The sequence below is a fragment of the Anser cygnoides genome, chromosome 1 (genome assembly GCF_040182565.1).
Source record: "Anser cygnoides isolate HZ-2024a breed goose chromosome 1, Taihu_goose_T2T_genome, whole genome shotgun sequence".
Classification (NCBI taxonomy): domain Eukaryota; kingdom Metazoa; phylum Chordata; class Aves; order Anseriformes; family Anatidae; genus Anser; species Anser cygnoides.
The window spans coordinates 167814700-167842046 of record NC_089873.1 but is presented as its reverse complement, the minus strand read 5'-3'; the positions used below and the strand labels follow the sequence as shown (position 1 = coordinate 167842046).

General features: G+C 36.5%; 1 protein-coding gene across 19 annotated transcripts in view; it reads left to right on the top strand.

The window, feature by feature from the left end:
• The window catches only part of LMO7 (LIM domain 7), a 129457-nt gene that overhangs the window by 89130 nt on the left and 12980 nt on the right, over window positions 1–27347 (top strand). For 7 of the 19 annotated variants that reach the window (XM_048079037.2, XM_066987569.1, XM_066987544.1 and 4 more), the window contains 16 exons: window positions 72–272; window positions 710–1426; window positions 2861–2890; window positions 5604–5721; window positions 6742–6884; window positions 8191–8635; window positions 9384–9710; window positions 12696–12810; window positions 17008–17169; window positions 18567–18751; window positions 19397–19457; window positions 20481–20537; window positions 22394–22419; window positions 22709–22813; window positions 24461–24553; window positions 25954–26321. In XM_048079037.2, coding sequence (XP_047934994.2) covers window positions 72–272; window positions 710–1426; window positions 2861–2890; window positions 5604–5721; window positions 6742–6884; window positions 8191–8635; window positions 9384–9710; window positions 12696–12810; window positions 17008–17169; window positions 18567–18751; window positions 19397–19457; window positions 20481–20537; window positions 22394–22419; window positions 22709–22813; window positions 24461–24553; window positions 25954–26321 — 3153 coding nt within the window. Of the gene's footprint in view, window positions 1–71; window positions 273–709; window positions 1427–2860; window positions 2891–5603; window positions 5722–6741; window positions 6885–8190; window positions 8636–9383; window positions 9711–12695; window positions 12811–17007; window positions 17170–18566; window positions 18752–19396; window positions 19458–20480; window positions 20538–20690; window positions 20733–22393; window positions 22420–22708; window positions 22814–24460; window positions 24554–25953; window positions 26322–27347 lie in introns of all 19 variants that reach the window. The other 12 variants (XM_066987557.1, XM_048079040.2, XM_066987595.1 and 9 more) reach the window with 10 other exon arrangements.

Here is a 27347-nt window from a genome sequence, read left to right as displayed (position 1 = left end):
TTGATGCTATACGTTTTACTCAATGCATACACTTTTCTTTCCCTCTCTTTATTCTTTGTGCTCATGCACAGTAGAAAGAAATCAGATTCTGAGGATGAGGGATATGCTTATAAACAAAGCTCTGCCATTGTTGCTAATCAACCAAGACCAAGTTTCGAATGGAACAGCAGTTGCAGAAGGGATCAAAGCTATAAGCCAACTGCTGAGTATGTGGGAAGCTCGTTGACACAGATTACAGAAGGAAAAATCTTGGAGGCTTCTGACCAGCCCAGGTTGATACTGCTGCATGAGCTGTACTCTTGCTGCATCAGAAAGAAATGGCTGGACGTGCAACAGCTAAATGAAATTAAACTGCATCCTGTGATGTCGCGCTTTTTTGTTATTATTACAACTTTATTTTTTTTAATATAGTCGTAAGTTGATGGTGGTCTTCTGAAAGATGTAAATGCGAAAGCATAACGTGCTGCATAGGCTTTGTGTGTGAGCATGCAAGTGTGCTGTTTCTGAGCAGGTCAGTATGTCGTGTTACCTTTACATTGGTTGACGTGTGCTGTGTTCTGGTTAGTGGTGGTGAATGCCAAATGGTGTATCTGTACTGCTCGGAATACTGCAAATCTAAAACAAGCATATATCTGAATACATTGTGATCTGCTTGTATATTACTAGTTAATGATATTTTACTTCCCTCCTTTTGTTTTATATGCTTCAGTCAGTTTTCGTTACTTCAGGCCCTGCAAAAATACTCTGACTACTTGTCTTCTGAAACGAAGACCAAAATTGATCCTACTTCTGGCCCTAGGCTCATAAAATGTAGAAAGAATATTTCCTTTATACCAGGATGTGACCAAGGAGACAATGAAAATCTATATCTGTATCCAGATTTAGAAAATGATGACTTGTTTGTTCGCAAAACTGGGGCTTTCCATATGAATCAAGTTGTTCTCCAAGACCCCCAGTATTTTAAAAAATTCTCTGAGCAAGAGCCTCTTATAGAGGGTGAAATAATTCTGCAGCCTAGAGAAGGCCAAGCTGTGATTCCAGATTTGGAAAAGGATGACATGATTTTTCGTAAAATCCTCTCTCAGAAAAAAGAGGTGCCTTTATCAGGTGCTCCAGACAAGTACCACCCTGCACTCTTTCCTGATCCTTGGAGTCTTCCTGAGGAAATACGGTCCAAATTTCTATGTTTACTTGAAAAGAGTGCAACACCAGAGGACAGAAAGAGCAATGGTAGAGTGTTGTCACCGTCTTCCCGACATAAGAAGGACGACATGCTGACACGCAAGATTGAATCTTGGAAAGTGGGAAGCAACGCACAGCCAGTAAATTTTATCCCAGGTCCATGCAGTGAAGAAGACTGGAAGAAGTGGGAAGCAATCAGAGAGGCCAGCAAAGTTAGACACAAGAAGCGTCAGATGGTGGAGAGGTCAGGTTGTGTCCTGCACGGATTGTGCTTGAGCTAATTGAACTGTTTCCACTCAGAAAAGCATCGTCTTGTGCTGAACCATTTGTAGAGTGCAAATCTGCAATTTGTTTGTGTCATCCTGGACAAGCTTTTTATTTGCTTTCAATAGAAGCTCATGACTGCAATACCATATTTTCAACAAAAATCATGACTTTTTTAGTTTTAGGCAGCAATTTTGGAGAAAATATATAATAATTCCTTCAGACTCAGTTTTATATAAATTTCATGACATGAATGCCTTAACAAATTCTGGAGATGGGCATTCTGAGATTATTGTTTGCACCTAAATTTAAAAATGCTTGTTTGTAAAATGTCTTGCCGCATTTATGAGATGGCTCCATGAGATAAAAAGATATTAGTGCTCTTTTTTGCCTATCTAAAGTCATGGTGCATGCAAGGTGTGTGTCCATATTATTTTAAATTCTACTGTGACATGTTTATTCTACCAGCAGTTTTCCTTGCTTTCATATTTCATACAGTCCTAATTAATACTATCCCTAATCCTTTCCTGGTGTACCCAAAGTTTTTCTTCTGTGAGTGAAGACTTTTTTTTTAACTGCTTCCTAGCTCTCCTGTAGGTTTTGTACTTACTGTGAGAGAGTGGAGTTTTATGTTTTTTTGGCTCTGAAAATACGGCATTGCAAGTTGCAGTTCTACCGGCTGTGCATCCTTAATTTGTGACTAAGACACTTCCATGTTCCAGTTGAACCTTTGATGTCATTACATTTAATTTTTAAGCTTAATGCTGTTAACAAAGTGCAAGCTTCACTGAGGAATATTTCTGAAGTGCTTGAAAAGATTTCACATTTCCAGAATTAATAGAATACAATACTCATATTCAAGAACACTAAAAATCCTCTTGAATCACACTGGCTGTATTTGGTTCTCCACTTAATGTGTAAAGTTGTACATAGGACCTTTTAGATTTATCCATTCCATGTATTACTTGCATTTAGCATCAGGGGTGGTTGAATTAACAAGAAAACAGCCTTTGTATGCCAGGCTTCTTTTTGGGATTCAAGTTGGGCTTCATTTTCATTTCTTGAAATGAGTATCTTCCAAGCGTCATGCTGTTTAGCAGCACTGGAATAAGTGATGCAGAACTAAAACGAGGCTCTATTCATGCAGTATTTCTAAATTGGAAGCATTGGAAACTTACAGGCAGCCTTGTTTTGTCAGTTTTCTTCCTGACTTACGCATCATGCAAGTCCTGATGTGCTTCTGACTCGTGTCAGATCACTGATGTGCTACTCCATGCCGTCTGGTCCTAAAGCTTTCACAGTTTCCCATTCACTTAGTGAGAGTGCTGGCGTACTGATCATATGAATGTTGTTATGAATATCAAGCATGACACTGAATCTTTCTCCTTTTTTTTTTTGGTTTCTAATTTCTCAGACTGTTTCAAAAGCTTTCTGATGAGCAAGGGTAAGTTTTGTAAAAGCTTGAAAGATCATAACACTATTTTTGCCTCTCGTTTAAATTTTCATGCATGCACGGCAGCTAAAAACTTGTGCTCAAAGCAACTTGTGCATGCTGCTTTGTTGTTTTGTGCTTGAGCAATTTACATAACAAATGTAAGACACTAAAAGCTATGCATCTGGCAAAAGTCCTCTCTGGCATCTAGGATTATATCAGTTACGGTTATCAGGCATTTTGAAAATCAGCTCTGATATTTTATTCCAGCTGAAGTACTTGAAGTTCTGTATTTAAATCAGGCTCTAAAACATTCAGAAATGTAAAGAAGGATTAGTAAATATTTCATTTTAAAGACTGCACAGTTAGAATTCTGAAAATAGTTAATGACATGCATATGTACCATGGGAATGATTGAAAATCTGTTATTTTCAAATAGGGCAGGTTGAAATACAGTATCAAATGAATCCCAGAATAAAATATACAAGTTAATACATTTCACTGGCAGTTTAAATGAATGTCAGAACCATTTGACCTGGCACTTAGTACTTCACATCTTATATTTTGGTTCTGATGGTAGCAGACTTAAAGAATTATTTTGCTTAACTTTCTTTTTTTTTATTTTAAAGAGGCACATACATTTTAAAAGGTGGTAGTTGAACCAAAGTAAATATATAAATAAATGAAAAGAGTGTTCTCGAGGCCATTCACCTGTAGTTTCTCTTAACATCGATGAGCTTTTTGAACACTTTATGTCTAGTTTTTGGACTTCCAGTTATTGAATCCTCAGTGGTAAACTGATTGGTTAGTGCCATGTTAACTTATGTAGCCTTGTTTACAGCTTACTGGCTCAGAGAAATATTTTCACATTTACTGTGTGATGGCATATTAAGTATTTGGTTATGCACGGTGCTCTACATTTTCCAAAGAGGGAAAAAGAAGGTAAACATATGTATATGAACATATATTTGTGTATATATATTCTTTTTTCACCCTGAGCCAAAGCTGGTAAATGAACAAATGCTGCTAGGAGAAGCAAGAAATGTGTCTGAAGAGGCTGGGTGTTAGTGGAGGGAAACTCAGGAAGCTTGAGTCACTAGTGGTTTTTTTTTGTTGTTTGTTTTTTTTAATTAAGACTAGAATTAAAACTAACATACTCTTTGCTGGTATGAATATGTGAATATATCCTTTCTTAGGGTATATTGTATTTAGGTCTAGATTTTCCTATTTTGTTCCAAGCAGATATAGAAACTTGAGAGAAAGAAAAGGAAACCATCATCATGTAAGTTTCATTTAGTGAATCTGGAATGGTTTTGATGCTAACTCAAAACCCTTTCTACATGTGATATAACTTAGCCATTAAAAAAAAAAAAGGAAGAAGAAAGGAGAGAGAACTACACAAGAAAAGAGTTTCTGCAGTAGTGTCTATAAGATTTTTGTTTAATGTGGCATTCTTCCCATTCAGAAAATAAACAAGCAAACAGGAATAATTAGTTAATGCCCTGGCCTTTTTTTCCAGAGGCCGAAGTCCAAAGTCTTATGTTACCAGTGTAAGTAAGTCGGGCCTCTTAAGAGGAAGTGAAAGAGACTAGTTTGTTAGTTCAGAGCTCTCTTGGTATGTAAGAGATTAGAGCAAGGCCTTGTGCTGAATCACTTTTGTTTTTAACCTGATTTTCTGTCATACCAGAGAAGCATTATGGTTTCAAGTCCTGTTAGAACTTGTCTACGCTAATATTCCTCCATCACTTAAATTTTGTACAAATAAATACAAATGGAAGCATTTTGTGAAAAAATAATAATAACAAAACAGAAGCCTAGCTTTCCTTTTCTATCATAGCATCAAACGTTACAAAGCGTGTTATTACAACACAAACCATCTGCATGTTACTTGATGTCTAACAGGCTTGGGATCAATCTGAGGAGGAGTCTTGTCCTATACTCAAGCTAAAAGTTCTGTTACGCTTAAATGCAGAGACTGTAAAATGGATAAAAAAGCAGAAAATAACAGGAATAGAATTGAGGGGGGCATGAAAAGTGATTTATGAGGAAATGAGATTACAGTGAACTAGTGAGTAGGAGTTCATGGAAAAACTTGTTGATATGTAGAAGAAATTCACAAGAGGATGCAAGCTATCCCAGCTTGAACTGAAAGTTTCAGGAAGGTTTTGGAAAGGAGTTATATAGACTAGTGAGGTCCATAACATGATTGAACTGAGTATTTAGTAGTAAATCACTTTTGTCTTTTAGAAATGTGCATTGATAACTAACTTGATTTTAGAATTGGCCTAAGGAAGGAAAAAAAAGGAGATGATTCTGAGGCTGTTGCTGGAGAGAAAAGGTGAAATAATGGGAGTTTGGATTTGAGGGGGGGACACGATGGCTTTTAGATAAAAAGAAACAGGCAAGGTCAATAAATGGAGTAAAAAATTTAAACAGAAGTAGTAGACATGAGGAGTTCAATGTGAATCATCAGCATGGAGCTGCTGCAGGAGGAGCTGGTTATTTAATTAACCTGATTTTATTTGCCCGAATATGCAACTACTGACTTCAGTGCTGGCACTAGGTCCCATCCAAGGCTTGCTCATTCAGCTGCTGGTATGTTTCCTGCTCTGTTTGAAATAACACTTAAGAGCGTTCAGTTGTACTAATATAAATCTCTGTTGAAGGTTTCACTTGCACAAATGGCTAAGATGTGATGAAGCTGAATAGTCTTTTTTCTTTCTAGGAGTAAATCTTTGAATGATGTCAGTGCAGAGGAGCTGCAGTCGTTGCGCAAAATCCGTTACGAAGAACTGCAAAGGATAAAAGAACAGCTGCAAGAACAAGATCTGAAGTGGCAAGAAGTAAATACTCCTTTTCACTCCTCCTGACATGCCCAGCTAAAGGGAGGGGTGCTGCAAATGTTCAGTGCCCCTAGAAAACTTACTTTTGGCATATGTGCAGCAATTTACAGGATCACGCTTTAAAATTATGCATTTCGTGCAACTCCTAGTGTTTTGGAGGATGTCTGTTTAAGGCAGAACTGAAATTATTTTTTAATATTTTTTTATATGATTTGTATGTATTGTTGTGGTGTCACAGTAAAGCCTTTAGGCATGAGTTCTGTGGACAGAAAAGTTGGGGCACAATTTGACATGTCTGAAATTTGTGGATATTGTTTGTGAAGTGATTGGAATGTCTGAGAATTTGATCCTTTGGGAGAAGAGAAGGAAATATTTCCTTGTGCAAATTCTTGAGGCTCCTGTCTCCCAATAATTCTGTCTTAAATTCAGCTTGTAAAGTGTATGATAACCTTACACAGCATTGTAAGGTTCTATAAAGACTTTTAATTAAAATCTGTGATTGGCAATGATTACCAACAAGAGGCTGAAATTAACAACAGAACGCCAAGCAAGCAGTGCATAGCAGTTCCAATATTCAATAGTTCTCTGAACCCAGCTCTGGTATTTCATGGAGAAGATTGCCAGTTCACATTGTGGTTTTACAGAAATAAACAAAACATAGAAGTTGATCTCTTATGTTTCCAATTTAGACTTCAAGGCGTGTTTATTCTCAAGCTAGTATATCAGTCTAACATACTGGTGATTTGAGGGAAGGAAAAAAAAATCCAAAGCCTACAACAAAGAAATTCACATGCCATTTGCATTTGTTTTCAACTATCTGTCATTGTGTGAACTATTATTAAAAATTGAAAATGTCAAGGGGCGAAAATAAAAGCACTTGGGGGAAGGTGCATGAAAATGTGGCCTTGATGCAGACATGCAAGTAAAATCAAGGCATCAGATTGCTTGAGATGGGTTGCCTCTGTAGACGTGCAAGGTCTTGAGAAAATCTCATTCTGTTTGTTCATGTGATTCTTGTAGGATCTAGCAAAATGGAAGAATCGTAGAAAGAGCTTCACTTCAGAATTGCAAAAGAAAAAGGAAGAAAGAGAAGAAATAGAAAGGAGAGCCTCTGAGGTTTCTGATAGGAGCAGCAAGTCACTGAAAGAAATGCAGCAGGAAAGGTAATGACCCTAATGGGAGTATTAAATTGTAGAACTTAAATTTGATTATTTTAGTTCCCTTTAATTCTTGAGCAGTTTTTACTGGCAAGTTGCAATTGATTCTTCAGAAGTCTCAACAATTTTAGTTCCAAATTATAGAGTAGAAATCTAGGCAATTAAAGGGCAGAATATGATCTGCTAATACATTCTTTTCATAGAATGATAAACAGTTTGGCTTTTTAAATGACGTTTTACTCAAACCATGAATAAATGTACTGTGAAGTCAGTATTTGTATCCAATTTAAAGAGGTTAAAACAATAGAGAATTAAGCCAGTTAACTGCCTCTTTTATTCTTGGATCAACTTAACTATTTCTTTCCTCTAACACTGAATTTGCTATTCTCTTGACCACAGTGGATAAATACAGTCAGAATTTTTATATATATCACAGAACAATCAACTTCTACTGTATTTCCTTTGTATCCCCTATTGTTCCTCTGGGTATTTACAGAATAAACTTCTCTCTGGAGGGTCAAGTTTCAATAGAGTAGTGCAGTACTACGTCTCCTGATGACAGTCGTTTTTTTTGAAGTTTATTTTTAAATTTAAATGTATATGGCTGAGGTGAAGAAGGGAATATGCATATGGCATGTTCATAAATGAAATTTAAGTAGGTCTTAAAACATGTTTTGAGTATTTTTGACATATTTGTGAGGACAACAACTTGAAGACAAATACGGATTCAAATTGTATTGAATGTCCAGTATTGCCAGCATCTTAAAAAAAAAAAAAAATAATAATAATGTTAAGGATTATCTATCCCTGTGGTGGTTTATTTTGACAAGGGAATGAATCCCAAAATAAAGGAATAAATCTAAAAATCTAAATTTCAAGGTACCCTGTCATTTGTTATCTGATGTATAGTATTGTACTTTCAGAGAGTAGAAGCGTCAAGAGAACTATGCAGTTTAGGCAATGTTGTGTGACTACCTTCACATTCTTTCCTCAATGAAATCTGAATTTCTGAGGATATGTAACATGAATAGCTGTATCATTTTCTTGGCAGAGAGATTTCTGTCATGGTGGCAACCTGATAACATGGCAGTAGTATGCCTGAGTGTTTTCAGAGGGAGTAGGGGTGGGTGGGGAGGTGGACTTGAAAATACTAATATTTTAATATATTTTAAGTGATGTCATTCATTTTTTTCACTTACCAGAGGTGTGTTTCTCAGTTTATGCTCTGCCTTGAATAATCAGTAGTTAAAACACCTAGGGCGCACCTGTTTGTCTGTTCACTTTGGGATTTTAATAAGCTCTGTCCCCATAGGGAGGATAGAGATCAAGACTCCTACAGGCAGAGAAAATATGAACACAGATGGACATATTCACTGAACGATGATGTGTTTACTGAAGAAAAAGAACCTTCTACACGGTCAGTGGTGAAAGATTACCTTTTGGAAGAAACCTCCTACAGCACTAAAGACAGCAAAAGCCTGTCTGCTGCTCAAAGGAGCAAGGATCATCTGCCAAAGCAGGAGAGTTCTGCCACACGTGAAGCTCCTGCTCCCTCAAAGAGCCTGGCAGAAGAGCGGAGCTCATCTCTTTTGTCTACGCTCTACTCAGTGAATGCTCAAACTGGGTCAGCTCAGGTTTCAGCTTCTCTCCCTAGAAGTTACCAGAAAACCGATACCTCCAGGTTAACATCCGTGGTTACACCAAGACCTTTTGGTGTCCACTCAAGAGGAATCTCCTCACTTCCACGGTCGCTCACGGTAAAATTCTCTTTAGTTCCTGAAGTTTATAAATGTTTGGTGTCTTGTATAGCTGGGTGAACGGTAGGGCTTAAATGTTCTTTTTGTTTGATGAAGGCTGCGTTAATACAGCAAGTGATTCTGTCATGTAAGATTTTTGTGTTTCTATATTTAAAGGCACTTTTAGAAATATTATTATTTTTAATGTCTCCTTATTACAAAAGGAGAAGAATAAAATTTTAAATTAAAATTAAATTTTACATTAAAAAAATAAAAAAAGTCTCCAAAGAGAGAAAACCTGTCTTTGATGTAACTGTCTGAAGTGAATTTAATGTAATTGTTAAAGACAAACTTTCAGGTGGTATAAATTTATTCTGCTTTGCTGAGTTTGAAATTAAAGCTTTACTCCAGCCTAGAATTTGCCTGCTCAGTAAAGCACTGAAACACAAATTGATTTTTCCATTATTACATAGATTTTCATAGCTTTTTCATAAATCCCTATCTGGCTCAATTTTTTAAAGGGGAAGCATGCAAATTTTTCTAAGCAGATCGTTTTAACAAGTTTATCCTAATGAGTCTATACTATATATTCTGCAAATATTTCAAGGGAAAAAAGTCTTGCTGCTTTTTTTTTTAAGTGGGTAATTAGTAATGGGTACAGTGACTAGAAGCTGCATGAAAGGGAGGAGTACTTTGTTAAATATTTAAGCTGCTGAAAGATAAAGGTTTTTTAAAGCACATATTTACCAAACTGTTATTTTTGTCCTAGATGGATGATACCCAGAAATACAACGGAGAAGTGGAAAAAGCTAAAAGAACTCAAACTTTGTTAACTAGCAGTTCATTTTCACTACCAGACTCATCATACTCTCTCTCTACCAGTGTACTTGGAAGCAGAGGTGAGGAGGAGGAGGAGGAGGAAAAAGGTGTTAAGACAACACCTACTTCTAGTTTGACATTACCTGTAAAACCCCAAGACCAAGATGCCAGAGGCAGTATTCTTAAACCAGAATATTGTTCTCCTCCTGATTCTGTTTCACTTGCATCTTCTGCAGAAAATGTGAGTCTGCCAGAGCATGAGGATTCAAAATCCCTGGTAAGTGTGGAAGTCATGTAACTGCATAGTGTAACTGAATGCTGCAGCAGAGTCAAAAAAAAAAAAAAAAAAAAACAACAAAACAAAACAAAAAAAACCACCACCAACAACAAAAGAAAACATCCCATGCAAGATCTCATGGAAGTATTCCTTGGTGGTAAGAAATCAACTTGAAGAACTACTGTTATGTTTGATTTAATTCTGGGGAAAGAGAGCATTAGGAAAGAACATATAAATGGTCCTTTTGATGCTTTCTTTCCCTACTCTTTCTCTCTTGTGCTTTTATTTAGAAATAAAATTCAAAGTAGATACTCTAAATATTTAATTTGATGTTTGTGAGGTTTCTGGTGTTCTCCCAATCAGCACTTTGTGCGTACAATCAGGAATGTTAATTAGATGAATGCTCTGAGCTGCTGTAGCATTCATTTGCACTTTTAAGCTGGTGGTGGAAAATAAAGATCAGCTTTTCAAAGGTCAACCTTATACATTAATATCACAATATCCTTTTTTTCCATTAGTTGTGGCTTAAGCCTTTTTGGGTTCTGTAATTATGTACTTGAAATTATTCTACTTGGTATTCACACTAATGAATTTAAAAAGAAATCACCATCTTCTTGTGTATGTGCTTATCCAGGAGCTGTTTTTTGAGTGTTCTTTCAGCACCTTGGAAAAATACATCCAGTACTATTTCTTTCAATTTATCTCATGTTTCACATGTAAAAAATGAATAGCAATAGCTTTAACTGTCACCACCTTTCTGCAATATGTAATGATGTAGTTTATACCCCTTGATGAGTTAAAAGGTGAATGCTTTGCATTCCTGACACTGCTATACAAGTTAATTGTCAGTAGTTTGAGTGAAGATCATAAAAAAAAAAAAAATGCTTGGATGCTGATTAATGAAATCACTTCACACACTATCTTTTTTATATATTCAGTAATTTTGATTCATTCTTCTTCCTAATCACCTGTGAAAAAGGAACACGTTTCAGTTAAATACTGCTGATAACTCTTTAGCCATTGCAATGAAATTGTTATAACTTTTTGAAACTGTGATTGAAAACTGTGATTGAAACTTATAAGCAAAGAAATTATGATCCTTTTTCTGTATTGTAGCAAAAACAGGCAGAGAAGCTGCTATTCTAATCAGTGAAAACATAGATTAGATATGGGTCCTTTGTTTCCCTTCAGGTGAGCTAAATGAGAGCAAAGCATACTAGATTCTATTTTTCTCTAATTGGTCACCAAGTTATAAACTGTCCTGCCTGTAAATGAGGAAAGTGTTTAAATAATAAAAATAAAAAAATACTGCTTGTGTGGTCCATCAAACAAACTATAATGTAAAGAATGCAAGTTCTATTTGATATGTTTGTAAATCATTGCCAGAGCTGACCAGTTGATAGTTCACTAGTCATCACAGTAATAACACCGGATTTGTAGAGTACTAAATGTTTTGGAGACTACCTGTTTAAATTACGAAGTTCAGTGTACAAAACTGCATTACTCCTCTCACAAGGTAGGTTTAAAAAAGAACTGGTTTGGGATGGTGGAAATAAAAAATACTGATGATTGTGATTTCCAGGAACACAATCAAATTCAGAAGCTTTCTATGTATGTGCTAACCTATTAGTAGAATAACTTTTAAAGTACTGTTAGTCAACTAAGGAGGTGGGATGAATTGAAAAAAAAAGTCTGTTTCAGTGTGGAAGATGTTTCAACTAAGGAGCTTGTTTAGAAGTAAGGATTCAATAGTTTCTACCATGGCCTGTGACTGGGAGTGTTTTGTCAGGGACATCTCCTTGTAACACAAGGAGAAACTAAGGGATGCTCCCTTGCTACTGTTGTCCTCTGGACCCAATGCTTGGGTACTGCTAAAGACTCCTCTGGCTGCTTCCTGCCCTGAGAAGCCAGCTACCTACTTCTACTTGTAAAGCAGCTCATTGTGTCCTTTGACCAACACAGGAGTTCTGGGGAATTGGCTTACGTACCTAAATTTCTAAATATTTGCAGTTAGGGAAAAATGAATCCCACCCTTCAGAAAACTGGTTTGCTGGGGAGCTAAAATGTAGATGTATGTTTAGTGCACACATAAGCATGTGGGGTTTCCTCCATGCAACATGTTACTGGAATATATCTATTTTAAGTGTTTGACAGAAGTCTTTTTTTCCTTTTATAACAGTATCAGTTCCATTATAATGAAGTGAATAACATGCATTTGAGTATTTTAATTGTTTTTTAAGGAGTTCACATTAGAATGTTAATGTGTGTACCACATGTTCATAATATATTGTGAGATTGAAAGCAGGTCTTCCGAAATGCATTCCAAGTCAAATATTTCTGTAGTTTAAAATGTAAATGTTCGGTGGAAAAACTGGATTCTAGCTAATTCTGGGATTATTTTAATTATCTAAGGCCTCCATTACAAAATACATAGGAAAGTAGTAGTATTTCACACAAAACTGAAAAGGTGATTGTTCACCCAAGAAAATCTAGTTGCAGCATTGAGCCTGCGAAGGAAACTGATGATGACTTCTGTAGTATGTGCAAGAAAAAATAAGATGAATTAGTTATCTGTTTTTGTTGTTGCTGTTTTTCTTCACATTCCTTTTTGAGTGATGATTGGTCAGGAGGCAGTAGATTCTACAAATTGACAAGGCTGTCCATGAAGACCCATTTAGGGTTTTAGCTTCCTCAAACACCTTACATTTTGTAACATCACTTCATGAAATATTTAAAATAGAAGAAACGCATGGCTAAGTATGTTATATGTATAGCCAAAATATAAAAGTACACTGAAAACACACCTTTGAATATAAAATAAGCTAGCTAGTTAACAAAGTTAAATGCTGTTTCCTTTGCTGGTGATGCTAATAATAGATGATTAAAGTGCACATTGTGAGTAGCCTTGCTTATTTAGTGGATAAACTTTCCCTCATTTAGATTCCCGTGATACCAGATACTGTAGTGTCATGTTTTATTTTTCAGGAACAGTACAGTGAATTGAGAATCAATATAAACCAGAGACCTGGCCACAGTCGCAACTTCGGGTTTACAACAAATTGGACTTCATCAGGGGCCTTTGTACAAACAGTTGAAGAAGGTAAATGCGCATTTAACTGTACAAACTTTTGTTCTTGTACCTAGTTTGCAGAGGCTTCTAAATTAAGATATTTACCATAAAGTATGTTGAGAATATTAATAATAATAATTATCAGGTAGACAACTGAAAAATTAATATTTTGTTTACTATTGTATTTCTGTGAATCATCATCTCTTTAAATGGATTTAATTCAGAAATACTAAAAAGCATTTTCCTAATCAAGAATGTTCCTATGACTACTGAAGAAGAATAAATGTGATTAGTCAAAGGTTCATCAAGTCTCATACAGAACAGTAGTAAGGGGTACATGCAGATTTTTAACATTGAGGTTGTTCCTTTCGCCTTATTTTAAAGGAGTTCATGTGTTTATAAAACATGAATTCAAACTTTGTTAGGCATTAATATTTTTATTTTGATTTTATCTTTCTTAGTCTCGTATTTTGGAGACATTTAATATTTTTAGGCAACTGCAATTTCTGAATTGATTACCGGTGCAATTTTTTCAGATGTGTTTAATATTGAGGAAAAGCAAAAGTTTTTGTGTTGAAATAAAGCATATATAAAGATCACTTCTAAGCTTTAGTAGTCTCCTGCAGAGAACAAGCTCAGTTTTCTTGAGTAAAAAAACAAACAAAAAATGCAAAACCAACAAGTAAATCACATGTAGTGCCTATTCTCTGAACAGTGATCTCTCACATTGTCAGAAATACTTGATTATATTTAATATAATATATTTTGTCCCCTTTCTTACATCAAATATGAGTTCATTTTGAGAAAAGAGTAATAACTGGAAACTCCTCATTTAGTTATATATATTAGTCATTATTCTTTCCAGAGAGGAAAATATACCATTTAACTGTACTTACTTGGCAGTCTTGATTTTTGTTTTAAAGTCAATTTATAGCTCCCTTCATTGTAGCTGCGTACTTCTCATAATTACATTATGACCGTTAATAATTAGTTTGTGTGAAGAATAACTTCATTTACTTCATCTGTTGTTAGGCTTCTGGTTTAACTTTGTTACTGGGAGGCAAAGGACTGTCTGTCTGCACTGCCAGCTGTAAATGAGAAACCTGGGGGTACCAGGTGTTTCCGCTTGTCATTCACAAAATTCCAAATGAACTCTGTGCCTTGGATCTGTAGGCAAGAAAATGACTGCGTTGTAGCTGTTACCTGGGTTATGCTTTATTACCATTCTCACAAGGAAGGATGCAAAGAATAAAGATAAAATGACAAGATTTTGGTGGCTTTTATGTTCTTGGTCATCTCATTTCTAGCATGTTTAACATTTTTTTCAATAATTGGCTTGTGTTGTGTCCTTATATGATAGCTGTAGGTTCCTTTAAGGGAATGAAGGATGAAGGAGGTAGACAGCTCATTGAAGAGTAAGATATGCCTTCAGCTGAGGGCTACTGAATGTTGTGTTTCCTATTTTTAAAAATAAGATATAGGATAATTCAGATTGGAAGGGGACCTTGGGACCTAGAGCAATCCACTGCTCAAAAAAATGTCAGAACTGAATTCGTGCCAGAGCTCAGGGCCTTACCTAGTTGGTTTTGAGACCCTACAAGGATGGAGACTACACAGGTTCTCTGTGCCATCTACTCTAACTTCTAGAAGAGAAACTTCTTTCTATATATCCCCGTCAGAACATTCCATGTCTCCATTTATAACCACTGTATTATGTTCACCTGCCATACGTTGCCCCATTTGCAATTGATTTTTGGGATTGCACTGATGTAGGAGTGTACAGGTTTGTGATTGAACACATGTAAGATGAAGTAAATTTGTTCCACTTCCTACATGTTTTAATTATTCTGTAAGAGTACAAGTGGCTATTTTTCTGCTGTAGTAACAACAGGTGGGGGTAGGTAGAGAGAAATAAATGTGGATGGAAAGTGAGTGAGAAAATATTGTTTTGCATTTGTCAGTTTTCTTTTGTTTGGTCTCCTTTTGAAAGGGCTAGTAAGAAAGAAAAATCTTCTACCTTCAGGGAAATTTATGTAAAACAGCCATACTGTGTTTTTTCTTTTTTTCTTTTTTTTAAAAATGTAATCTAAACTAAATCCTCTACACCCATGACAAGAAATTATCACTAAGTTCTATGCTTTTGGAGGACTTCAAGGAAGGTGATTGGCACCATACAGCTTTAGGAACCTGAATAGCCAGCTAATCTCTGTAGGCTTCTCTGGAGGTTGAACTGGAGCAAAAGCCTAATCAATATAGGTGGTTTAGTTTGCACTCCCGAGAAGCCCTTTCATTCATAGACTGCAAAGGCAGCATAGGAAGGCTAGCCAGCGAAGTTACGTGACAAAAATTGTGCAGTGTAATTTTTCCTGAATGTGTTAAGTACATTTGCAATTTGGAGACCACTGCTGTTTGTTCAAATCTGAATGGTTGTGGTGTGATCTGGATATATTTTTCTGGTGATATTGTGGTAAGAACTGTGCCGTCTTCAACTTCCTTCCTTTTCTAAAACCTGAATTGGTAGCCCAGAGGTACTGTTCTCACCTTTGAGCTGAATGTCATCCCAACTGAATTACTTGAGTAAAATGACCACTTCTTGGTTCCTAGTGCTCATCTTGTCACAACACAAAACAGTTCCAGTGTCTTTGAGTCTGAAGCATTCTCTGTACAATGAGTGTAAAGTTCCATCTATGTGTTCAAACTATATGGTATAAAATATCTTAAATTGTCACATCAGACACTTAAAAATGTTTATAAAATGTTGCAAGTAGTGACTTCAATATTAATCTTTGACAGTATTTTTGATGGTATTTGGAAGGAATTTGACCTTCAAATCTATTAATTCTTTAACATCTTCCTGGCTCTAAGGAGATGCTTTTTTTTTTTCCAGTTTAAATATTGCCCATGCTTTCTTCCTCCAAAAGAAAACTCAAGTGTTTTTTTCCTTCTTTTTAACATTACTTAAAAGTATTTAGCGTGTTTTAAAAGTTTTGCTGGTAACTGCTAATGGAATATCAGTCCATACCTCAGGAATGCAGAAAACCAGAATATGAATCTATGCTCTTCCACCATAGTAGTGTCATTTTTTGTGAATACGAGGGATCACTGCTTGGTATAATATAGGAAGCATAGCTCTTCTTTGTTTCTTAATTTACTGACATTCCAGGAAATTTAAGAGCTATTTGAATACTTAGATCCAGACTTCTAATAGCATTTTTCTAGTGAGTCAGAAGGTTAGAATGAAGCATATGATGTCTAAATTCTTCTGTCATGTTTGTCCACATCTGTTTATGATAATGAAATATAGCATTGTTCTTGGTATATTTTTAAAAAGATGTGTGCATTTCTCGATTTAATCTGGAAAATGCTTCCGTTGTGTAATTCAAATTTGTTCGATGTTACTAACATACAGATTTATTTTGCAATCTTTAGAAAAAAGATTTAGAAAAAAGGGGGGAGGGGGAGAAGGAGGGGTCACTCACTAGTCCTGGTCCTGTATGCACTCTGTCCTTAGGTAGCTAAGATCACTTGCCAGCACATAGTAATAAGTGAAAAAGAGTATAAAGTGCAGCCTGTCTTGCAAAATATAATTAAAATTTGAAGTCCAAACTGCAATAAAATTTACTCTTGACTTGTAGGCACTGACAAAATAAATACAATTCAGAGAACTCTAACTGGACAGCACCTAGCAATACCTTGAGTGAGACCAATTGCCAGTCAACTCAGAGCTATAAAATATTGTTAGCAAAGCAACATAGCAGCATATTCTTGTCAATAGAGCCCAGAAAATGTAAATAAGAATGAGGAAGTCAGTTTATACTGGAATTAACAAAATAGAGTATATTTTTGGGCAAATAGGAGGATTACCCAAACATTGGCTGAACTTCAGCTAATTGTTGGCTACACACACTGTGGTGCTGCCTATCTCTTTCACTATCCCAAATTATAAAGCCAGGAGAGGGCTAACCAGAGTCTGTTTATTAAATATGGATGCTTGCAAACCCAAAAGACTAATGTTTGTCATTTTTGTGTTTCAAAGTTCAATGCTACTCTGATATTAACTGATTTTGCTGACCTTATATTCACAGTACTGTCATTTTTTTCAGGACTTTCTGAATATCCACTAATAAGCATTTCTCTGAATGAATTGTTACCTTTTTTCCCCCAATAACAACTCTGGTTAAAAATAAATAACTGTTAAAGATATCTTTTTCCTTCTGTTTTCTGCAGGTAGCCCTGCAGGACTTTGTCAGCTGCATGTAGATGATGAGATCATTGCTATCAATGGCACAAAGGTTTCACATATGGACTATAGTCAGTGGGAAGAAGCCATCAACAGAGCACTAGAAACTGGAAACCTGGTCATGGATGTTAGACGATATGGAAAGAATGGTGAGTTGTTTCATAGGGCAGATACAGTATGCTCTGTAAGGCAAATAAGCTTCGTCTCTGCTGTACCTGACAGCTGAGAGTCCTTATTACCCTTACAGAAGTAACATGTATCTGAGCTAAGTAGTTTGCTAACCTCTGTTGCATTTTAACACAGCTTGGCTTTTTTAACTCCTCGTGCATTAGAAATGTTGTGGCAAGCAAGTCTACTAAACATTGAACTTACCTCTGTCTGGTGCTCTGGCCTGCTTTTAAGAGAGTGCACAGCTGAATGAACAAATAAAATGTACAACCAACACACAAGGAAATCTAAAATGTTCTCTTCCTGCCATACCACAAAAACAAAGAGGGGCTAGTCTCTAGAAGATAGTCATGTTTGGAGCCTCTGTCCATGAAACAGCAGCAGCTCCTTTCTTCAGTGAAGGAGAATCTTGCCTGTTTACCTTCACAGAGGGCTTTTGCTGGTATATAAGCTTGTGGTTGATATAACTCCTCTGTAATATGATTTTAAAAATTTACCCAAATATTGTGGTGCTGTAATCTCAACAGAATGGTAGTACCCATTCTAGCTAGCGAGGATTTCCATCCCAGCTGAAGGTCTTGTTTAATCTCTGGGCTTGCCATGAGTCTGATCAGGATACCCTTTCAAAATCATGAAATAACTTTTCCAGAATTGGGAGAGTAATCAGTGACTTATTTGAGAGTATAATGACAAAACATTATTTTAGTGGGATGCTGGGTAGAAAAACTGAATAGCAAGTGGGAAAAAATAAAGGAAAATAGTTGAGTGGGGAAAAGACACGAAACAAATCATGATTTCTACAGGACCTAGCAAAAATGGAGAGTGAAAAACTATTGGAGAGGTCGTTGAATAAATTGTAGGGAATGGGGGGTGGGGAGAATCATGGAGGCTGAGTGAGGATGTTGATTTTTTCCTTCCCCTCATCATTTTTTTCTAGTTCAGACTACCCCTCCTTTTTTTTTTGTTGCCCTATGTGTTTCCTGAGTAGCTTGGACATGAAAATGACACTTCCCTGAATAGTGTGTGATTGAAACATTACCTTGTGTGAGTAAAGTTGAAAGAATTCTCTTGATCGTTACTAATGCTGATGAAATAGTTTTCAATTAATACTAATTACTCTCTATGTTGAGCTGCTATAGTCCATGTTAGCAAAATACCTGGTAAACTTGTGGCTTCTGACTAACACTTGTATTTTTGGGGAAGGCGGTCTGCTCATAAAAGCCCCTTTTTCTGTCTCCACAAATTCTACCTGATTTGTGTCTCCCCATCTTTGTTCTTTGTTTATGTGTCTCTTGTGTTATTTTAATGTGTTTTCGCTGTTGTTCTGTTCTTTGACATTACTGTCTACGTTAATTTCTTGATCTCCACATACCAAAAGACTGGGGCAAAGACCAGCCTTCCCTGCCACATGTAAGGCATAAAATCCTCAATCTCACCAGTATGGGTACCAACATTATAGGTACATCTGAAAATAAATGGATTGATGCAACCTCTGGAGAACGTGTTTCGAATGTTTCAACCATATCATCAAAAAGAGAATTCTCCAGCAGCTTTCAAAGTTCTGTGAGTATGTTTTTGAACAGTTGCGGGATGTTGGGGAGAAGTGAAAATTGATTGCTTTGATAAGGGAAAGGATGGAGAGGAAGAAAAGACCTTAGACATCTTTTTCTTAACTTGCATTGCTTATTTTTAGGAATATAAAGGTTACTGCAAACATAGGTATTAAGATAGATACAGTGGTCTAAAGACTATGAAAAATATTAAAATATTTAAAGACCATGCTTTAGCTAAAGTGTGTACATTGTTTATTCTTTAGAAAAGCATATAACCTCCATCATTAGTGTAAATGTATGTCGCAGTCCAAAGCAACAGCAGTTACGTTCTTTCAAATTACTTGCAAATAACTCCCAACCTGCCTGCTGAGGAGCTGAAATAGGAAGATCTTGTCTCCTGGCATTTTCTTGCAAACTAATGGTTTTTATTTCAGCTACCAATTAACAGCCTGTTACTGATCCCACAAATGCCTCCAGTCAATTTATCATTTAATATACTTGGGAAATTTTAATTAGTTTTTATATCCTCCTATGGCATTTCTAATATTTTGAAGTCAAGTGTTTCATGATACACAGCTCCTATCAGGGGAGAAGTTTAATTGGATCTACTTTCACAAGTCTAATGAATTTGAGTCCTGTATCTTTTATTTTTTAGGGTACAGAAACAAAGTTGATAAATGGAATGCAAGGAGACCTTGGATCTAATGAACAAAGAGGTATTACTACCATTACTGTTCATCTTCTAATTGTATGGGTTTGGAACAAGCACAGATACTAAACCTGTAATTATTGCAAGCTTTATACAGTGGGCTAAGTGAGACCTTAATGAACTAAAAGCTAGACAGGTATCACAGAAATCTAATTGCATCCAAACTGGGTGTAGTTTGCTTCCTCGATGTGCTAAACAGTTGGAGAACTGACAACAAAGCAGTGACAAATCCCCTGTCTCAGCATTAGTGGTTGTAAACTTAATGCAGAGTAGGGATTAAAGAAAAAGAGAAGGTGCAGAATTTGTTATAATTGCTACTGCATTGTGTGGAGACTGGATCAGTATGAGTATCAATTTATTTCACTGCCCAGGAAAAAAATGTAGAGTATCCATTTTTTTTTTCTATTTTAGTTGTGACGTTTAGAGAGGAAGCTGTGGTTGTTTTTTTACTATTTTTAGTTGTGTTCCTGGCGAATTGATATTGATGGTTCTGGTATGAACAATAATTACTTATGATGCTGTGAACAATTATTATCTTACTAGATGACAGTGAGAGAAACCAGGTATTTACGCTTCCAAATGGAACAGTAAGCCTTAAATGGGAACTCTGTATTTCATTTTATCTTGCACGTGCCTGGTGATATACAAAAGTATCCCCCAAGAGATAAGTTGTCCTCTGGAGATGCCTTTCTGATGACGTTAAATGGTGATTAGACTCCTTAGCCCAATTTGGCATCTCAGTCAAGGTGGCTGAAATTAGACAGGAAGAATCTGAGTCCAAGTTTGACGCTTGTACTGTTGTTAAAGTTGAACAGTGTCAGTGATAAAATTAAACACTAATCAGTATATGATGTAACCTACTATATTTATTACTATGAAACATTAGGTTTTCCTTTATTTCAGGGGCTTTTTTTGTGACAGTCTGTAGACTGGAGGTGTAACAAACATTTGTTATCCAGTGGTGATAGTCATTTAAAAGAAAAACAAAACAGCACCTCATTGACTTGTATTCTTTGTATTTTTCAAATAGCATCTGAACCAATTTCTTTGAAAAACTTAAAAAGACGGTCACAATTTTTTGAACAAGGTAAACCAAAGAGCTAACATTTCATGTACTTCCATGAAATTGTTCCTGCTGCACACTCTTCTTAACAAGTCTGGTGCTGGGTACTCTGCCTCTTCAGCATTGTTTGCTGCAGTTATGACAAAGCAACATAATTCATTTCCCTTCTTTCCCCAGGGTCATCAGGTTATTCTTACAATTCATGGGTCTACCTTTGTGGTAATGGGTCTTTGTGTGTTCTATCTATAGCTATTTAAATCTTTTATATTGTTCATATTCCTTTTTTTTTTTCTCCACTGGTTAGGAGTAAGAGGGATAGCACTCTCTGTTCAGGTTTACTGCTACCTACAAAACAAAATAACGTTGAACATTCCAGCAGAAGCTTATTGCAGAGTTCAAACAGCTGTTAAACTCAAATTCAGAGTTAAGCATTTTATTATTTGGAGTTGCAGCTCACTATACATTTTTCTAAATCAATGGGAAACAGTAGTGGCTGGTCTTCTACTATGGGGTAAAGTCACTAGATCCTGAGAAGACCAATATAAATTTTGAATTGAATCTGCTAGCTTTTAAAGGCGAAAATAAATAAATAAATGAGGCTCTCAGTTTTGGTTTTGTAGGTTGCTTTTTGGTGTTCTGCATGTCACAACTTGCATACTTCCACTAATGTATGTCTAATGCTGTCTTTAGACTATATATGCCTTGCTGTTTTGCTGTAGCCTGAAAGAGTGAAATTGTGGCCTGCTGGAAGTCCAGTGTGAATTTGGCCAGTGATCTGAGCAGAGCCAAGACTGACGCCCTTGGTTGTGATGGCTTTTATTTTTTCAGAAGTGATATGTAAAGTGCCACAGCATATATCTGTGTTTGTGGTTCTGTTTGCTGTATTGTATCTGTTATAAGCTGGTATTTTGTTGATGGCTTCCTCTCTGCTTTTGTTTTTTTAAGGCTGGCTGTGAAATTTGGTTTTGTTTTGATGAATTTTTGCTTGAGGGGGAAGAGAAGGGTTTATTTCTAGAGTGTACACTCAGTGTAATTTTGTGCACTTTTAACTTCTGGCACTTTGACATTACAATGTTATGGAAGAATTTTCTTTCTTAAATCTGTGCAGGCCAGTATAAGCTTACAGGGGTGAGAAAAGAGAGGAGCAAAGATTGCTGCTTATGCTTTAACCTCTCCTGGTGCAATTGCACAGGAGATCAATTCTATTTGTCCTGTTGTTACTATGGCTGTTCTGGTCTGATAATGAAGACAAAATTGGGAATATGTAGGGTTTATTTTTTAACAATTGTTTTGGCAAAAGCTGTGATCAAGCATGATAGCCTCAAAGAGCATAAGGTTTGTGGTAAATGATGACAAGCTCACCAAATTCAAGTGTGCTTTGGAGAGTAGGAAAGGGAGAGCAGTTGCAAAGGGAAAAAGCACAGTTTCGTGATGTAGAAGTTGCCTATTGCTCTTAGTTCATGCCAAGGTTATTGGGTGAGTAGCTGCTGTACACCAGAGCAGCATTCTGAGCATCTGGCATGCTGAACAGTTGGTTTTCACAATAACAATAGGAAAACTGCAGCAAGGAGCTTCTGTTTTGCCACAGTGGGAGAGGTACTGCTATTTCAAACCATTGCTGATAGCACCTGTAAGCATGTAAAGCTTTTAAAGAGTTGCACACGTTAGTTGAAAGCACCTAATGAATTCTGACCTCAAGTAAGTGAAGTAGGGTCAAATGCTACAAGCATGGCTTACTAAGGAAGCAAAACTTAGTCTGAAGTTCAGACTTTCCACACTTGAGCAAGTCTTAATGTATTGAACAAGCCTTAAAGTAGTTAGTATGGTTCTAATAATTTTCTTTTTTTTGTTTTTTTGCCTTCTATTTGCAAATCCCACAGGAGGCCCGGAGCCTGCACTGCCTGATGTAAGTACTGTTTACAGATAACTAATGAGCTCTATAATCCTTGTCTTTTCAAGAAGCCCACAGCTTTCTATTGCTTTTTACACTGCCTTAAAATTCCAATCAAATCAGAGAGCACTAAGATTTTTTTAATGTCTAAGAGAATGGTTACTTACTGTCCCTTTGAAGAAGTTGATTTAGGTTCTTGTCACTCTAAAGCTATAGCATTTGTAAATGCTTTTATTTCTCTTTTAAAATGTAGCATTAATTATGTGTAGGATGATAACATTCATTCATTTCCATGCTGTATTAGCTCCCAGTCCCATCCATTAGTGCTTCAAGTCGTCGGGTTTGGGATCAAGAGGAAGAACGAAAACGACAGGAAAAATGGCAAAAGGAGCAGGATCGTTTACTGCAGGTATAGTTAATCTTCATGATCACAGGATGGCAATCCCTTGTATGTGTTAACTATTAGGGAAGAAAACGTTTCTTGATTTCTGCAACTCTTCTTACTGATTGCCTAAGAGGACTTTTAGATACATTTGCTGGGCTGCACAATAGAAGACACTAGCAATTATTCAGCAAAAAAGAGGGAAATGCTTTGGTGAGATTCATGAAATCAAAGCCAGACTTGTATATTCACTACAGCCAGAAGTGCTCGATCATCAGAAGGCTGGTTTGCTCTCACTGGCAAAAAAAAAAAAGTTACAAGCAAAGACCACTTAAGTCATCATTTTTGAATATGAATTTTATTTTTTGTAAGAAAACTGTCTCTAGAATGAGTTTCTCGATAACCAGGTGACAGAGATGGAGAAAAGCATTGCAAATGGAAGGGGCAATATTTACCACGTTAAGATGGTACAAAATAAAACAAGCACTTGGTTGAGTAGGCTTATGCTTCACTAAGCTGAGGTTGTTGCTCTGACACACCTCTGGAAATTAAGTATCTAATGTCTGTTGGCTAGCAAGAGGTATCGATGAACACCATTTACTCTGTACAAGCTGTGTTAATAAAATTTAGGCATTCAGCAGTAAATCTCAATGACAAAGCACAACTTAACTACCCTGTGTTTTTTTCATGTTTTGGCTTTTATTATTCCTTTTTAGCTTGCAAACTCTACAAGGCAGGAGAGTTTTGCCTTTCTAAACATGTGTGGTCTCTGTTATGGCTTGGGTGTACAATTTGACACCTGGAGAGATGGCTTTGAAAAATGTAAAACTTGTTTTTCCTTTTTTGAGACTAATCTGATCCCTCTGCCTTCACTTTCCTTTTCCTTTTTCCTTTTTTCTTTTTCCTTTTTTGCCATCTGAAAAACTAAATTTGGCCTGAGTCATAATGTTATTCCTCTTCCTGATGATCCCAATAATGACTGTTTTTTAAATAATAGAAAGGAAGGTAAGTCTCTTTGTTTATTTCCAGGAGAGAGAGGAGAAAAAAAATAATCCTAAAACCTTAGAAGGAAAACTTTTAATGTTACGTATTTTGCTTTTCCCAAGACTGAGGGAGTGACTGAGAAAACCACCAAAATATTTATTGTGTACCTTGAGTAATGTCTTAAGACACTGCATTGATTTCATACTAAATCTAGTCATAGGACAAAATTGGAGGTCCAAAAATTGGCTTTTGTTAGGATAAGCTTCCAAAAGACTAAATGTTCTTGCTGAAACCAAATTACTGCCTCATATTTCACTTAGTAATGACTTTATCATATTACTGTGTCCAGTTCCAAGTTAAATATAAATACTGTCTTCCAATAAATACTTAAGATAGCTGATCTTTTTCTCCGCTTTGGAACTGAACTGTAAAGACAGGGAATATAACGGATGTGAGGTCAGTTGTTATGTTAGCATGCAAGAAGCCTGGCTTCTCTGAAATCAATGACTGAACTCCTTTTGATTGTATTTGAGACAGGATATCATTCACTTATGGCACACCTGATGTAGAGATCAAGCATGTTTTTACCATGCTGGTCTTTTACAAAATACATTAAATTAGAGTAGTACATTTTAATGCAAGTAAACCAAGTTTCTTATTTATGTGTATCACTTCAATCTAACCTAATAGGAGAAATACAAACGAGAACAAGAAAAACTGAGGGAAGAATGGCTGCGAGCTAAGCAAGAAGCCGAAAGAGAGAACTCCAAATATTTAGATGAGGTAAACTATGAATATGTCTTCACTTCTGACTGATAAGTTTCATGGTTTCATAGGTTTATTTTTGCTTCTATTAGAAACATGTAACCAGGCAAGTGGTTATTTTGCTATGTCACTTACCTTATTTTGGAAAAGAAATGGTCCTAAAATAAAATTGTCTATAACTTGGTAGAAAGAGGTTGCAAAGATGGAAAGGAAATGCGGTGTTCTGAGACCTGCTGAATTTGACTCTTTTTCATCATGGATCAGTTAGATAACTAACATGAGATGTTGGCATAATGTTACAGCATGTATGAACTTTTGTGATGAGAATGAAATGGTTACATTTGTTGTATAGTATTTACCTCCTAATTTTACCTTTTGAAATTCTGCTTCAATGCTTCATCATTAGGCATGTTTGTAATATTCTGGCTTGTTACTAGCACCCAGTTTGTCCTATCTCTGGAAAATTTACATATCAAATCAGCTTCAATTTTGCTATCATATGTTTCAAAACCTTGAGTGTGTGTAGTTTCTATAGCTGCCTACTTTTGTGTCTGTTGTTTTTGAGAAGATGTACAGGTTTTTTGCTGAGCGTGGAAAGTGTGGGATCTCTATTGCTACATGAGTGCAACTTCAGGCATCTCAGCTAGATCAGTTGTGTTTATGTGGTCATGAACATGAAGACTCTAAAATCTTAGGACTTCAAACTGAAGAAAATTCTTTGAGCTGTTAAAGAACTTTGCTGTATGATAATGTAAAACATTTATTTTTTTAAATTATAAGAAATTTGAATGGACCAGTCCTTAATTTGCAGAGAACAAATACTCTTTGCCATTAAAGCTTCTTTTGACCACTGAAATCTCTTTTTTTTGTGTTTGAGAGAAAAGTTATAGAGTGGTAAGTCTGAGGCCTGACTTTCAAATGGCAGAAGAATGTAGGAGGATGAAATTTCCTGCGCATGATGATTCATGTGAAATACATTGGTCTGATAGCCACTTATGATGGCTCTCTTAGGTAGGTCTTGGAAGTCAAAATAATACGGGGAAATGTTGGATGTCACAAAGAGCTTGTTTCTGGTGGGGATTTAAGTGGAGATGGAGTGTCATGAAATGTAAGAGATGCTTTAGAAGGCTGAATGCTTCATATACTTGTGGACAAGCTGCCCATTGTGCTTGCTAAGACTGCTGTGTGGAACAAAGCTTTTGAATTAGGAGAATGTGCTAGCAGGAACACAAAACAAACCAAAAGTATACGCTGCTTGTTTTTTTCATTCAGAGTGTTAGGGATGCTTTCTACAGCACTCTTCCCTCATGGAATAAATAACCTAATTCAGCAACCTGTTTAAAACCAAACCAAACAAACAAACAAAAAAAAACAACCAGAGCTCTCCCCCCTAAAAACATTTCTTTTCTCTGCTACAGGAGCAGACCGTTCTAACCTTAAACACGCTCTCTGTCTCTGCACGGGCTCCGTCTGTGTCCAGCTGGGGGGCCAGCCCTGAAGCAAGTACTCCTGAGGAGCCAGAAGGAGATGTAGGAAACGAGCTGGCAGCACACTTGCTGGGCAAGGAAGAAGAGAGGAGACATCAGAAGGAATGGAGTGTCCAGGAAGAAGCAGCACTGCGTTTTGAGCAAGAAAGGGAACTTGAAGAACTAGAGCTTGAAAGACAACGTAAAGAGAGGGAACAGCAGTATGCTGAGGAGCAGAGGCGGCGGGCGGAGATGGAGGAGCAGAGGCGGCGGGCAGAAAGGCCGAAGGAAGTGTCAATGGAGACATCTCAGTACCAAAGGTCTGTACTTGTGATGAGATGAACACTCCCTTCTTCATAAAAATTCAAATATCTTTCTAAAGGGAGTGTATATCTTGAATATGTAAGTGCATTCATGTAGGATTCATATTGTGGATTAATCAGTGCAAGATGTTGCATGATAGCCTCAGCCTGCTAACCCCTTGTATACGTAGTTTGGCAGGGAAACAGTAAAGCTATCCGTGGTTCTGCCATCCTTCACACGTTTTGTAAGCATAATCATCTGATTATAGGTACCTGTGACTGAGTTGTCATAATTTGAGCCCCACTGCTTCTTAGTCCATTTTGTTGCAAACCACTTATTTACCTTGTGCAGACCAGTCTTCTTGTGTGCTCTAAAAGTCTAGAAATAATTGCATATTCATTTTTGCATTTCAGCTGAAGAAAGATATTTAGAAGCTGATGGGTGATAACTTAAAATTCTGCAGCCTGACTGGCAGTGCTCATCGCTATAAATATCTTATTACACAGAGTATCCTGCTGAGGCTGAATAAAATGCTCTTCTTTCTTTCTGAATGTAGAAGAACCAGGTGTGAGATGAAATTTTCTTCCATGAATCAAGTGCTCTATTAACCTACTTCTGCTCATTTTTAAATAGGAAGTACATATACAGTAATTTTAGCCAAATCAAAGATGACCTAAAACACTTACTATGAACTTTTGTGTAAGAACCCTTGTGTAAGAATGTAAAGTAAGAGCCACTGGCTCAAAGTACAGGTGTTTCAGAAGAAATACCAGGTTAATTCTTTTCCAACAAATGTGACTGATTTTCCAGACTCGTCTATCATTGTAGCTCGACAATGTGATAATAAAATTTAATTGTGCTAGTGTGCTAATTTCTCAATGAGGGGCATCGTGCTATATGAGTTAACAAATACTATCTTAGTTATCAAAGCCTGTTAGAAATACCCACAGTGGATATTTGTATCCTTGAGCATGATAAAGTTTCTTCCATTAATTTCTACATCAGATTGCTTTAAAAAAAAAAAGTTTACAAGTGTGTGTTCT